The sequence below is a fragment of the Cryptotermes secundus genome, unplaced genomic scaffold, assembly GCF_002891405.2.
Source record: "Cryptotermes secundus unplaced genomic scaffold, Csec_1.0 scaffold181, whole genome shotgun sequence".
NCBI classification, from domain to species: Eukaryota; Metazoa; Arthropoda; class Insecta; order Blattodea; family Kalotermitidae; genus Cryptotermes; species Cryptotermes secundus.
Window position 1 is genome coordinate 3,660,822 of NW_019723906.1, and position 15,071 is coordinate 3,675,892.

A 15,071-nucleotide genomic window follows, 5' to 3' on the forward strand; every position below is an offset into this window, starting at 1 on the left:
GCGCAGGTCATGGCAGCCGAGCGGTGTAAGGTATGTACTGTCTTCGCTCGCTTGAAAACCGGGATCGTGGGTTCGAATCCCACTCAGGGCATACATGTTTAGTTTGTGTGTGTGTGTGCGTTTTTCTGTGCTTGTGTACGGGTAGAGGCCTTGCGACGAGCTAATCACCCGCCCAAGGAGTCCTGCCGAATGTGTAAGATCTAGAAAAACCGAAGTGAAGGGAGAAGTTCATGGAGGTAGGCCTAGGCCCACTGGGGCTGTAGTGCCAAGGAAAAAAAATTGTTTCAGTTAGATGCATGCTGCACAATCTAACCTACAATACAGGTCCTGCAGACGGTGGCAACTGGCGGTAGTTGAGGGAGGCATGACGAGGGAGACAGCTGCTAGGTAAATGAATGGAAGAAAATCTGTATTATTCTTTCGTTGACTCAACTGTAGTTCTTTTTTCAGAATTTGTTAAGTTTTCATAGGTTTATACTCGTGAATATAAGACACCATCTCGTGTCTTTATCCGGTAAATGCGGTACTTGTAATTCTGTCATTTGTTTAACTATTTCATCGACTTTTAATTTAAATTAATCATATACTCCTACTCTATATGACGACTGTGGGGATCCGTTGCGCTGACCACGTGACACCGTCTATCCGCAAAAGTTGACACTAACTTCTCCGACAAGCGGCGATCGCTCGGTCGGTATAGTTCGCTTGCGGACTACAGGCCATGGAGTTTGTTTTTGTTGGTATACTCTATACGTAATGGATATTGGAGGGGAATGTGATTTGAAACACAAGTATTTGGCCTCAGACCTCTAACGATTTTCTCAACCCCTCCAGAAGTACTCGTTTACCGGGCTGGTGTTTTGAAATAGGCCACATTTTCTCTTTCTCCAATTTTTCAACTTTGTCTGACGTGAGAGGAATAGTACATGCTTGTAGAGCTGCGCATGGCGGGAAATATAGTTATGAAATTAGTAAGAAAATACGAAAATGCCGCTCCATAGCTCAAAGACTTAGTTGCTGGCTTCCCGCCGCGGTGGCCCGGGTTTGAGCCCGGGGTCCGGTAATGTGGGAATTATGGTGGACAAAGTGACGCCGGGGCAGGTTTTTTTTCCGAGTACTTCGGTTTCTCCTGCCAATCTTCATTCCACCAAATTCTCCATTATCATAATCACCCGGGGAGGCACAATAGGCCAATCAGTGGCCGACTTGCCGAGTGGACCCAGCTGAACTCCCCCCCCCCCCCCACTAAGCGAATAAAAGAAAAAGGAAATATGGGTCCCATGGAAGAATACGTCTGGGAAGAAGAAGGAACACACAGGTAGATAATTTGAAATAGAGACAGGATTCTTATACCTATACTTAATTACTGAAGGTATATCGTACAAATATTACAGTGCAGAGCATTTTATTAGTTGTAAGCTACAGATAAAGTATTATACTGTACATTCACGAAGTTTTTATTCAGTGTGGAGCGTCTTGTTGCGTGGTAATGAAGTCTAATAAGGATTCTACATGAGTTTTCCTTTCTTTGGTTGAAGGCCGAAAAAGAATTGTTAATTAAACTGAGCTTTTTAATTCAAAACACGTAATGAGAACAGGATAAAGAAGTTATATGGTTGAAATTTAAAATTTACGAAGAGTACAGTACCAAGGCAACATTATTTATTTAGATAAACCCTGTGTCAAATAGGTACTGCTCTAGGTAACGACCATAAATGTAGTCTTCTATTAGTTTAGTACTCTCTTAAGGAACACAGAGTGCGTTACAAAGAGAGGTTACGTTAACTACAGATATCTGGAAAATTAGAAAATTTCCTGTTACATTGCTTCGAAAATATTTCTCGCGCATCACTGCCGTCATATGTATAAAATTATTCACTTATCGGATAAGGTATCATGTAGTCCGGTGGATATTTACCGACGTTTCAGAGGAACCATGAAGATGGAAACTGAAAGTAGCTCCAAAGCTTCGGTGAAACCTACCGGATAATAAGGCGTTATATCGCAGAAGACAACAAACAGTCTTTAGGGGCACCCCTGTGATATTTTCCAATCTGACTTATGTATTGATCCTTCGTTGACGAGTTATGCGCGAAGATATAAACGTAAAAAAATTTTGGGATGGGGGTTACCTGATCCCTTAAACAAGTGTGATGTCCCAGAAACGGTATAAACATGTATTGACATTGCCGCTTTTTATTTAAAATTATACTTTAATGCATCAATTTACAAATTTTATATAATTGGGTCACCCCCCCCAAAAAAAGCTTAGTAAAGATATCACCACGTCCCCTTTCTTGCGTGTATGTAGAGAAGGGCACTTTTGCAACAGAAGTTGCTCTCGACTGCCGCATCCTAGAGCATAACAGTTTTTACTTTTCCTTAAAAGACGGTGTTGCATTCGATGGACTGCAATCCTAATTTTATTTTTTATTCTTAAAATCAGCATATTTAAGGAGTCAGGATGGTGCAGTCAGTATGGTTCAAGAATTTTTACTTCTTGATCTATCTCATACCGGATCTGGGGTCTACCCAACCTCCTATCCAATGGGTACCGCAGGGTGTTTCCCCGGGGGTAAAACGGCTGGGGCCTGAAGTTGGCAACTCATCTCCAACTAGTGCCGAAGTCAAGAAAATGTGGATCTATTCATCCACTCCCCCATACGTCTTCATGACGTAGTGCTTAATTAGTTAAGTTCAAGGACAACTTTAATTTTTACCTTACCTTTTACACATTCAAAATTCTTTATTCATTAAAATATGCGTGTTTTTACAAATACACGAAGTAAGACAATTATAGCCAATTCAGTCTTACCGTATGACTTTCCACAAGTATCCCCCCAACAAAGTAGTCGCGCCTGTCAGGAGGCGCGCCCCACGCTTTGAAATCCATTGTCCGACTGTTGGTGTCTGCTTCATACCACTGAGTCATTTTCTATCGACAACTAGTGAGTAGATATTGAACTAATTTAACAGGTTTATAAATGTGCCGAGAGATGGCAGCAGGAACCACGCCACGAAGGCCTAACCAGAAAACATGGAGCGCGGAGCGGAGCATCAGGAAGTCCCCAAGGAACATGCCGAAGTGAAACCTGTCAGAGGACTGAGGAAGTGGCACAGGGGCCGGAATCTGGCCGCGGAGCGCCGCCAGAAGACAAAAGAGCGGACCAGAGGAAGTTGTTGATCACAGGAGAAACTGATCGCCGCCAGCAGAACAACGACCCACCGTGCAAAAGTGTCATGGCACAAAGGAAACGTGACGGGGAAAAACCGGACCAGGGCCAACGTGGTACGAGGAACCTGGAGAAGACGGACGTTCGGAAGGAGGCATAACCGAAACCGGAATGCAAAAATGGCATAAGGAATCAGGTCAGAGACGGCACCTACGAAGCAAGAGAGAATTCAAGACCCTCAGGGAGACCCTAGGGCTGGAGATCGGGAAACGAGCAGTAGGGATGTCCAGCGGGTTACGAGAAATAAGAAACTGGACATTGTGAGGGGTCAGCCCCCACCGAAATGGAAGAAAAACGTACTAGCAATGAGGTCGAGGCTCCCACATTTTCCAGACAATCGGCTTACAGATGGCGGTGAGGTTGTTATCCTTACGCGCCGGCCGCCCATTACCCCCAGGAAGATTCCTTTTTTATTATTATTATTATTTATTTCTCTGCGAATTTACAATCTACTCACTACAGCAAGGAGCAATAAGTAAATTGGTTAAAAGTAGGAACGTGAGTAGAGAATCAACCAGCGTCGATGCTCTTAAACACAATTGATGCTAGACTTTATTGCTCAACCTAAAGGAAGATTGCTGGCAGTCATTTCTGTTAGAGGCTGAGTCGACCCCAGGGCCATAGTGCGGCTGGGAAGATCAGGTCAATTGAAAATTTCAGTTACCTCATCGAGAATTGAACCCGCGACCTTCCGGCTTGTAGCATAGTGCCTCAACCAACTACGGTAACTCGTGCCTCTAATATTTTACAAATACTTTGCAATGCCATACGTGCATACATACATACTGTCACGTGTAAGGAGTTAGGCGTAACGAAAATAATGGGTTCTACTTCGAATGATTGAATTTATTGGCACTTCGGTTACAATCTCTCATAACTAGATTTAATACAGGGCTGTCGCTGTTTTACACAATTTGTAGTTCGCCATTGCACACCCACTGGGCTTCACCGTGTTCACTACTCGTCTCCTGGCAACGGATTCCAACACAGAAACTGTCACTTCAAACCACTATGAGATCTTGCCATTTCTTGTTCAATCAGCATGGAACCTGGGAACTCAATTAAAAACTCTCCTGGACTCTTCTTAGCTACATCATTTCTGTTAGAGGCCGGGTCGACTCCATGGTCATAGTGCGGCTGGAAGGATTAGGTCATTTGAAAAAAATCCACATCATCAGGACTCGAACCCGCGACCTTCCGGCTTGTAGCATAGTGCCTCAACCAGCTACGCTACCGCGTGCCCCGTTAAATTAACGTGTAGAAGAAAATTATCGTTTGGATGTTCCTTGGTTTGAATCTGGATACTTGCGAGGAAACTGAAGAAAGCTACAGTTCGTCTGAAGAATTGTATCTTTCGGTATGTAGCGCCATGTACTCTGGTGGAAGTTAACCGAATATGTCGTCCATATATTCATGGGATGAAATGTAAGCCAAACAGTGAACCAACATGAATCAGGAAGCGAGCAATGAAATTCGCTTGAGGAAAATATAAGGATAATTAGAACACAAGAGGGAACTGCAAGGCAATTCCTCACTTCCCATTGGCTCGCCCTGAGAGACAGCGAGATCCAATACGAACTGTATATAACTCCGGGTTTCCGGCAAGGAAATTGCGCTCAACACCGTCACTCGTGAAGGAGATTGAGGGGATCTCTGAAGCGCTTGTTCTTAGTTCAACATTGACACTGCCGATCGCGAAAGAAATAAATACATAAAAAATAACACATGTATTCGCCATGGAAGATCCAGATCTTAACATAGGTCTTCGTTCCTTGCTTCATGCTGGTTTCTTGCCTGACTTACTCTTCAGGTCTGAAGATGAAGGCGACATGTTCCTCCGAAACGTCGCGGGACTACAACGACGTTATATCCCAGAAGATACAATAACTCTTCATGACACCCGCTGTGAAAATCTCAAATCGTACGGTGTTTCAGCTATTCGTTTTGAAAAATGTTTGTGGTGTTGCTGGTTTTGACCTGAACGCTTATTTGGCGCTGAGACTGTACGTGACCTTGGTACAGTGTCTAAAGACCGGAATTATGGACTGTGCATGAGGAAATTTTAGCTGGAAGTACATGGAACAGTTTAGATTCACTGACTGGGACCATAGCATTTCCATTGTATGGGACGGGAATGCGCATGCTATGAGAACCAAAAACTCGTTAGTGCGAACAAACTTTTGAATCGATAAGCCCCCGCCACAGATCAAAGGATACATACACATAATAGCAGTTATTTCGCCATGTTACTGAACACTATAGAGACTTACTTACTGAGTAAAGAGGGCCGCGCCATAGTTCAAGCGGTTAGTCGCTGGTTTCCCACCGTGGCGGCCCGGGTTCGATCCCGGGTCTGGTCAAGTGGGATTTGTGGTGGACAAAGTGGCGCTGGGCAGGTTTCCTCCGAGTACTTCGGTTTCCCCTGCCAATCTTCATTCCACCAATTGCTCCACAATCACCCCCACCTATCATCTAGGGCTGGTACAATAGGCCAGATGTGGCCGCAGTACAAAGGACTTAGTCCCACCCCACCAGCAATAAAAAAAAATACTGAGTAAGGACTGCTCTTTTGCCCTAGTGTCTTTCATGAGAGCATCCAGTTGTGGCCATTGAACTGAAAGAGGTGGACTAGCCGTAAATATCTCGACTTGTATTCGGGATGTTCTCGGGTCACTCCTGTTTCGGACATCATCTATCCTGATTGAAATTTTTCGTCATTTTCCTCAGTCTCTCCAGGAAAGTGCTGGGATAGTACCCCTATTAGACCACGGCCGCGTCATTCTAAATCCTTCCAAATTCTTTGTCATGCATAATTCATTCATCAGTGGCTCTACAGCCCTTTCTTGGGCTCTAGTCGCTTTTTCAATTTCTTAATCCATACACAGTCGGTAGGTCTGCCTGGACGGGGGATCAGCCAGTCGCAAGGCCGCTACCAACAGACAGAACAATATAAACAGAGTAAACGCATACAAATATCCACGCCTCGAATAGGATTCGTACCCACGACCTCAGTGTTGGAGCGGCTGAAGACAGTCCATGCCTTTGACCGCTCAGTCACTGTGAACGGCCAATCATCAGTCATCATAAAATTCGACGCTGTGTAGTCTAACTCTTATCAGCGTCGTAAACTACCCCACAGGAAAGACCATCACTGACTTTATTAAGCAAAATATTGCATCATGTAACTTATTTAAATATCTATAACGAACCTTATGATATTTTATATATGTATGTAAATATATCTTATGTGAACATCTAACACACCTTAAAATCTTGCACTGTGTGCATTGTGTATTTTTGAACGTGCTTACATTAATTTGATAACAGAGTTACGGAAATTTGAAATCGCATAATTACGCACTGTGCATGTTAGTAAGACAGCTGATACCTCTTAAAGCCATTGCGCCAGGTACCTCATATATCTACAGGGCTACGTTTCATACATATACACAAGCACATAAACACCTACACCTTCATACATACATACATACATACGTGTACATACTATTATGTTAGATCTGGCCTTGAGTTGTTACACCGTGTAGATTAGGGCAATGTTGCCGACGTTTCGGATGTATATGCTACCTCCATCTTCAGGATCGAAGTGTATAAGTTCGGTGATTTTTTGTATGTATATGAGATCCAGTATTTCGAAGAAAACAATGGGGGAGGAGAGGGGCCCGTATCCACACGTTGTAACAACCCAAGAACTGAATTGATATCAACAATTGACAACTATAACGGTCTAAAATCAATATATTTTACTTATTTATTGTTGATTTCACGACGTCAGTAGCTCAGATTATAGCGCCGAATGATAACATGGTTACTTGTTAGAAACAGCCGTTGCTAAGAAACTGCTGGGTAGAAACAGTTCCGCAACCACGAATCAACAAGCCACAATAAAGGAATTGTTGGGCGAATTCTACGCAACGCTGTGTTTTCCATAAGGTCAGTGCCAGGAATGACCAGTGAGTAGTCAGTGATATCCATTGATTCCACGAGTTAGTTGAGATGCGACAGTTGGAGCAATGAGTTAACTGTGAGACAGTCGCTAGACGGTAAGGACGTGAGCATGAAAGGAGGAGACATTATTGCGATCCGTTACCAGGCAACGGCTGGTGAAAACAAACTAAGAAGATTTAGCGTGTGCTTAGTGATAAGAAAGTGCATGAATTGGTGTCAGCGTTACAATTACGTACAGTTACGATTTGTAAGAATTCAGTAAATTCAGTCACCAAACCGAACCCCGTCTCCAGTCATTAACACGTGATAGCAGGATTAAGGAACCAGAAGAAACTGTGAACGGAAGCGGTTGTGGCCTGGTGTGAGATGTCCCGGAATTTGCTTAGAGGCAATGAAGAAAACCACAAATCCCCTTCTCAGAACAGAATGTGTTCCGGCGGAGATTCGAACTCGTCACTTCCTTAATAAGCACATAAACTTTACTTGCTCGGTGAAATGTGCGTACATAAACTCGTATAATCATTCATACGTTTGTGCTTCGCATTCAAATGTTGACTAGTGAGAGAAAGTAAGAGTAGAAGGGGAGGGTCATTTTCTCTTTTATTTCATTAAACAGTTTCAGTAATTCAATAATAGCTCTACAGTCCTTTGTTGGGCACTGGCCGCTTTTTCCCAGTTTCGTAATCCTATACAGTCAATAGGACCCCTTGGACGGGGGATCAGCCCGTCTCAAGGCCACTACCTATACAGGACAGCAGAAATACAGACTAAACGTACACAGACATCCATGCTTCGAGTGACATTCGAACCCACGATCCCAGTGCTCGTTCGGGTGAAGATAGTTCATGATTTAGACCGCTCGGCCGTTAAACAATTTAAGTGCTCTAATGTAGTAAATTGTAAAGTTCTTTCACATTTGAGTTCTTTCTCTGCTGTTGTTATAAATTTGCATAATGAGGAGCTTCAATGTAACTAGAAGGCTAAAGTCAAAGAAAAAAGATGGGCAGGGCATGTAATAGGCATGGAGGCAAAGATAAATGCATATAGGACTTTGATGGAAAGCTCAGAGAGGAAAATCCATTTGGAGGAACAAGAATTAGTGGCAGGATAATGATAAAATTTATATTATAAAAATGGGATTGGGTAGTATTGACTGAATTCATCTGGTTCGGGATAGGGACCAGTGGCGGGCTCTTGTGAACACGGTAATGAACCTTAGGGTTCCTTAAAATGCTGGCAAATTGTTTAGTATCTGAGAGACGGGCAATTTCTCAAGCACTCAGCTCCGTGAAGCTGTTAATTTTCTTGGGTGCATGTGGGGCTCTGACCACTTCTGTAGTCTCGTGGTCAGAGTTCCTGGCTACAGATCCAGAGGCCCGGGTTTGATTCCAGGCGCTGCCATATTTTCTGAGAATTAGTGGGTCTGAAACGGGGTCCACTCAGCCTCGGGAGGATAATTGAGGAGCCGACTTCCCAACACGGTGGCCCTGGTTCGATCCCACCCCATTTGTTGGGGGGTTTGTAGTGGCAAAGCGACACTGAATGGGTTTACCCCGATTACTTCGGGTTTCCCTGTCAGATTTCTTTCCATCGACTGCTCCGGGAAATTACTCATCACCAGCCGCACTAGGCCCTGGGGTTTACTCAGCCTCTAAAGCCGGGTCCAGACTTGTTCCATATCCCCGTATCATCCTTCCGTTGGAAAATGATACGCAACGGGCTGTTCGCTCACTTGGCGGTCTTTTCTCGTCGCATCAAAGGGACGACTCGGGTTGCAGTGGTGCCAGTCTGGACGTGCATGCGGCTGCATCCCGCTTTGCTTATCAGCTCCAGACAGTTGGAGTGAAGTCATCACCAGTGTGCGTTCTTCTGTTTGTTAATTCTCTGTTTATATACTCTGAATGGAGTGGAGTAAAGAGAGCATTATATATTTAATTGATGAATATAAAAAGAGGGATGTTATTTGGAATCCCCGAAACACAGAACATTACACTCTGACGGATGCATCCTTGTGAAATTTTTGTACATCCCACTGACTGACTGAAAATTTAAGTCCGCCAAAAGATTGGACCCATTGTATTCTTCCCTCCTGGCATAGATCGGTGATATCCACAAACGTCGTGATTTTGTTCTTCTTCCCTTTATAGCATAGTGAAGATAGCTGTACGCGGCCGCTGCTAACGTCAGGTTGGGTGTAGTCATTGCTGACTGAAATCCGGCTCGATACTCAGATTCATTTCTTCGTTGCCAAGGAGAAATTTTATCGCGTTGCATCGGTTGATACGCAACAAGTCTGGACGCAAAATTTTGTCGCGTTGCATCGGACGATACACAACAAGTCTGGACCCAGCTTAACAGAAATTAGTACCAGGAATTAATTAATTAATTTTCCTGGGGAGTAAAGCGCGGCCGGCGCGTAAGGCTGACAACCTTACCGCCATCTTAGAGCAGATTGTCTAGATCAAGGGTCTCCAAACTACGGCCCGCGGGCCACACGCGGCATTTTTATTAGTTTCTCTCTCCATTCAGGAATGTTCAATATTGTCATTTCCTTCGACGCTACGTAACGTTAACTATTCAAAGCTTCGTTAAATGAATCGAAATTAAATACATAATTTAATTAGTTTTACTGTAAATGGGGGACTTGTTCCCTTTTCAATCTAACCGCTTCGCTTCCATTACAATGTCTCTTCTCCTTAGCCGAGTCGTACGATGTTGCCGATCTTCGGATTTTTGCTACCACTCGCCAAGGTCGTGTTGAACGTTTCTGCTGTACTCGGATTGTAGTTCAGCCAGCTCATTCAGAGGAGAAGGTTGCGTGTTGTGTTGTAGCATACAGAAGGTACGTTGTTATATAATTATTCATCAATTTGGGCAGATTTGGGAATGAGCAAATATACGTAAATATTAGGATTGTTTTTGTTGAAAATGTATCTTCTATTTTAAAGGAAGAAAGTACTAATCGGATACTTGAGTACCAAGGCCTCAATTAAGTTTTCTAATAAAAGACAGACGAAGCACTTTGAGGAAGTTCATATCATTTGACACGCCTTGCCTGAAAGGCTGTGTTCCCAAGGTACGGTGTGATATAATTATGTATGGAACCGAAGTAGAATTAAGAACAATTTTAATTTCTGTACTAAAATTGGCCGTTTATTCTCGGGGAAGAAAGTGTTTTAACAGATATTCAAGGATTCAGGAAGGTTGTTGAACGAAAGATAACGAAGCAGATAAATAATTAAAAATATTATTCGAAATATGAAGTTAATAATCTTCAGATCTCAGTTTGAATTACTGACGAATCGATGGTAAAATGTTGCAGTGTGAACGGTAGGTTGAGGAAATATGAAATGCATTAATGATTTTGGTGCTGAAACATGTAGAAAAGTGATAATTTGGAAGACGGAGAACGAAATATTGCAGTGTGAACGATAGGTTGAGGAAATATAAAATGCATTAATGATTTTGGTGCCGAAAGGTGTAGGAAAGTGGGTATTTCGAAGATCGAGAAGAAGATGGAAGTGCAATAATGAAACGGATAGACGTGTTAGAAACTTGCGATAGCGCGAAGAGATTTAGAATTGCATTAAACAGCCGAGGGTCTTGAACTAAATATTCCTCAGACATCCGAGGGCAGTTGTGCATTTGAAATTTCTTCTGGATTGTGACAAGAATATTTGGATCTAAGAGGAAGCAACAGGGAGTCTGGAGAAAACCATGTGAGTACTGTTGTCTGTACTCTTCGCTGTATTTTATTACCAAGTGAAGGAGGATAAGGTGGCCGGTGAATGTAGCATTTGTCGGGGAGAATTGGGGAAGTGTTTGGACTGGGATTCATTTAATTCGGTACAGAATCCAGTACACTGCACATGGTAATGAACTGTTGGGTTCCATAAAAAAAGAAGTACATCGCTAAAGTAACTTGTAGTTCTATGTAGCCATGAAATATTTCATGTCGGTCAAAGTAGCCGCCCGGTCTAAGGCGTGAGCTGTCTTCGCTCGCTCGGACGCTTGGATCGTGGGTTCGAATACAAATTAAGCATACATGTTTGGTGTATGTGTGCGTTTGTTCTGTATTTTTGTTGCCCTGTGTTTAGATAGAGGCCTTGCGACGGGCTGATCCCGTCCAAGGAGTCCTACCGTCTGTGAAAAATTGTTATAGAACTGAACAAGAGGTCAGGGACTGGAAGAGCGATTGNGGAAGGAATAAGTCATGACGTGTGTGTTAATTTCGAAGCGTTTAGGGGATAATAAGTAAGAAGGAAACCGATTTTATTTCCCGATTTACCAGGTTGTTAATTCACTTCGAAGACAAGTCTCGTTTGGTAAAACTACTAGCAAATACAATCATTACACTGCATGCAGTCCGCAATTAATTAGCGTTTTGCTGAACAAAGCATTCGGAACACACTTGAAGTAGTAAAGCTAACGGAAATAAGCAGTGTAAGAGGAAGTGTTGCACAACGAGGAAAAATTCCGTGAACTATATTGTGTGCCCATGGAATATTTTTAAGGTTGCATCATCAGGCAGTAACTCAGACACTTACGTCATCATTGCACCGATGAGATGGGCACAGATATCTTCATATTGGAGATTTCGTTGACTGCACAATTTTTTGCAGTTCCAGGACTAATGTGGCCTCGGAATTGTTTTAGACAAGGCAAACCATATCGAGTGATACTGTTAACGTGGAGATGTCGACTGCAGTGAAGTTGGCTACGGGCCTTAATTTGAGAAGTGGGCCGTATTTGGGGTCAAGCTGTAGCGTAGTTTGTTGAGGCACTTTGTTACAAGCCGGAGGGTCGCGGGTTCGATTAATGATGTCATTGTTTTTTTTCCTTCCCCAATCTAATCCTTCCAGCCTCACTGTGACCTTGGGGTTCACTAAGTCTGACAGAAATGAGTACCAGGAAAATTCCTGGTAAGAAACACAGCTAGGACATAGACGCAAGGTCACTCTTCAAAACAGATGTCTTGGTAGTGCATCAGATTAGGCTTCCAGCCTCACTGTGACCTTGGGGTTCACTAAGTCTGACAGAAATGAGTACCAGGAAAATTCCTGGTAAGAAACACAGCTAGGACATAGACGCAAGGTCACTCTTCAAAACAGATGTCTTGGTAGTGCATCAGATTAGACCTCCACCGACTCCCCCCACCCCCACCTTTAAAATTCATTATTCACAAGTCATTCCACGCTGTATATTCTGAGCTACTGGCAGCGTTGTTATTGTAAACCATGAGTGATGGTTACGACATCTAGAATTCAAAAAAAAATCTTAGGCTCTCAGTCAGTTGTAGAACATGGAGATTTCATGCAGATTCTTAGTTGTGAAGCCTGTAAGTTAATAATTTACAAATACGTTACAAATTTCCGTTATTTAAAACAAATAATACACACTTGAATTTGATGATCAGAATATTTATCCGTGTAGGTGAGGAGGAGCCAGTTAAGCGATGGGCCACGGGTTCGCCGCCTGGCGTTGGATTCGCGGTAGGGTTAACATCTCCATAGCGTCCAGACGGGCTGCGAGACCTACCCAAGCCACCTATCCAATGGGTATCAGGGTCTCTTTTCCTAGGTGGTAAAGAGGCCGGAGCTTGACGCTTACCATTCACCTCTCTCTAGTACCGGTGTCACTCCCCGACAAGTATCTTCATAGCATAGTGCTTAATTAATTAAGCAAGCACAAGGACAACACGTGAGCTAGGAAGCTCATTGTGGCCCCGTCTGTGCTACATACAGACAGTTGCATGAGAGTGTACAATAGTTGGTATGATGCCAGTAATTAACGTGAAAAGCCTCACGCAATTAAGACTAATTCATTCCTGTCTTTACAGAATGACGTTGCTACTGAACCAGTGTTGCTGCGGGTGTTCCCTCCGGACAGGAACCGTCATCATAGCCGTGTTCCTGCTCGTAAGTAACAACGGGCGAGTTTTCGTCTGGGAACCTAACGACTGACCTGTCAACAGATTCAAGTCTTCACGGCTATAAACATTCATATTGTAGTCATCCAGGTTATAACTCCTGGTAGGTCGGTAACAACAATTCGAAGAAATTGCCACCATATTCACCTTTAACTTCTTGTGTCCTGAAGATGGAGACATCATGTTCCTCCGAAACAGTGCTACCCACCTACCAAACTATACGGCATCATAAACTACAAGTTTACATGATAAGACTGAACTGACACATAACTAGACATTTCCCATCGACCTATTTTTAATTGGGGCACAATGCTACAAGCCGGAAGGTCGCGGGTTCGAGTCCCGATGAAATGGATTTTTTTTTTCAATTGACCCAATCCTTGCAGCCGCAATATGGCCCTGGGGTCGACTCCGCCTCTAATAGAAATGAGTACCTGGAATATTCCTGGGGGGGGGGGGGTTAAATGGCGGCCGGCGAGTAAGGCTGACAACCTTACCGCCATCTGTGACCTGTTTGTCTAGATAATGTGGAACACCCAACGTCTCACAACCCAATGGGCCTCCACGGCCAGGCACAGGGATAGCTTTACCTTTTTACCTATGTTTAATTAAAGAAAAACTGCAGTTTAGAAAATACTGCTTTCGCCAACAGGTAAAAATTGATAGAATCTTTTAGGACTATCAGCTCTGTCAGTTGTTTCAAAATTACCAACGTTTCAGGGACCATCCCTGCCGCCGCCATCAGGGCCTGAAGCATCACAAATCAGACCCGGGTAAGAGGGGCAGAGATAATTCGTAACCAACTGACACAGCTGAAAACCCGAGAAGAGTTCGTCAACTTAGACCGTCTTGAAGGCTTCAGATCTTTACATGAAAAATTACGAAACGTAATCGTATTGATTCCAGAAAGTGTCATATTTTCACCTGATGACGGAAACAAAGTCAGCTTTCGAAATGTTTTAACCGGCAGTGGGATAATGTAAATTGCCCATAATGTGTGCGTTTGGATATACGAGTATATTAAGAATTCTTGCTGAAATTTTGAATAAGCAAGTATCTTAAATCTGATACATACACGTATTTCAGTGATAAAACAAACCTCATTAAGGCGATAGGTTAAAGAGGATGAGATGGGTAGTGTTCGTACGTGTTGGGTTTGCTAATAATATTTTAAATTGCGTAAACAGAATTTTATTTTGATGGCATTATGGTGACCTACATTGAAATGTAATAATGTCATAACATGAATACGAGAATATGATACTTCATGTTCACATCTGAAGGTGATGGGGCTATGCGGTAGCATAGTTGGTTGAGGTACTACAAGCCGAAAGGTCGTGGGTATGATTCCCGCTGAGGGCATTGGATTTTTCAAGTGACCTAATCCTTCCAGCTCCACTATGGCTCTGGGGTCGAATTAGCCTCCAAGAGAAGTTAATACCAGGAATCTTCCTGCGTGTAAACTCTGGCCAACACGTAAGGCTGACCTCACTGCCATTTTTAAGCCTGTTGACTAGAAAATATGGGAGCCTCGAGGCCTCACAACCCTGTTGGTCTCCACGGCCTGATACACGAATACCTAAACCATCATTATCCCAACAGATAATTATCTGTTGGTGATGATACAAATGTGGATTTTGTTCTAGACTGTTGCACTTATGACGACAGTTTATGCATCTGTCGTACTGGGCACATATGCTGAGGTTGCAAATGACGATCCCAAGCCCTACGAATACCCAATGGATTACCTTGATAGACTACACCAAAGAATGACATACGAACCAGGTAAGAAATCCCTTTATTTTGTTTTCATTTACAGTAAACCAGTATTCTTGTGTTTTACTAAGGGATGTTCCAGGCAAAACTTTGGAATCGGTAAGAAGGAACGACGGTACTATCGCAGGCTTTGCCAGTTAAACTAAGTGATGCATGCCGGGAAAACG

General features: G+C 43.3%; 1 protein-coding gene across 1 annotated transcript in view; it reads left to right on the forward strand.

The window, feature by feature from the left end:
• Positions 1 to 1,310: 1,310 nt before the first annotated feature.
• The window catches only part of LOC111862003, a 21,413-nt gene continuing 7,652 nt past the window's right edge, over positions 1,311 to 15,071 (forward strand). Inside the window, exons 1-4 of the mRNA XM_033750528.1 lie at positions 1,311 to 1,318; positions 9,900 to 10,041; positions 13,039 to 13,117; positions 14,775 to 14,913. Coding sequence (XP_033606419.1) covers positions 13,040 to 13,117; positions 14,775 to 14,913 — 217 coding nt within the window. The 5' untranslated portion in view covers positions 1,311 to 1,318; positions 9,900 to 10,041; position 13,039. The remainder of the gene's footprint in view (positions 1,319 to 9,899; positions 10,042 to 13,038; positions 13,118 to 14,774; positions 14,914 to 15,071) is intronic.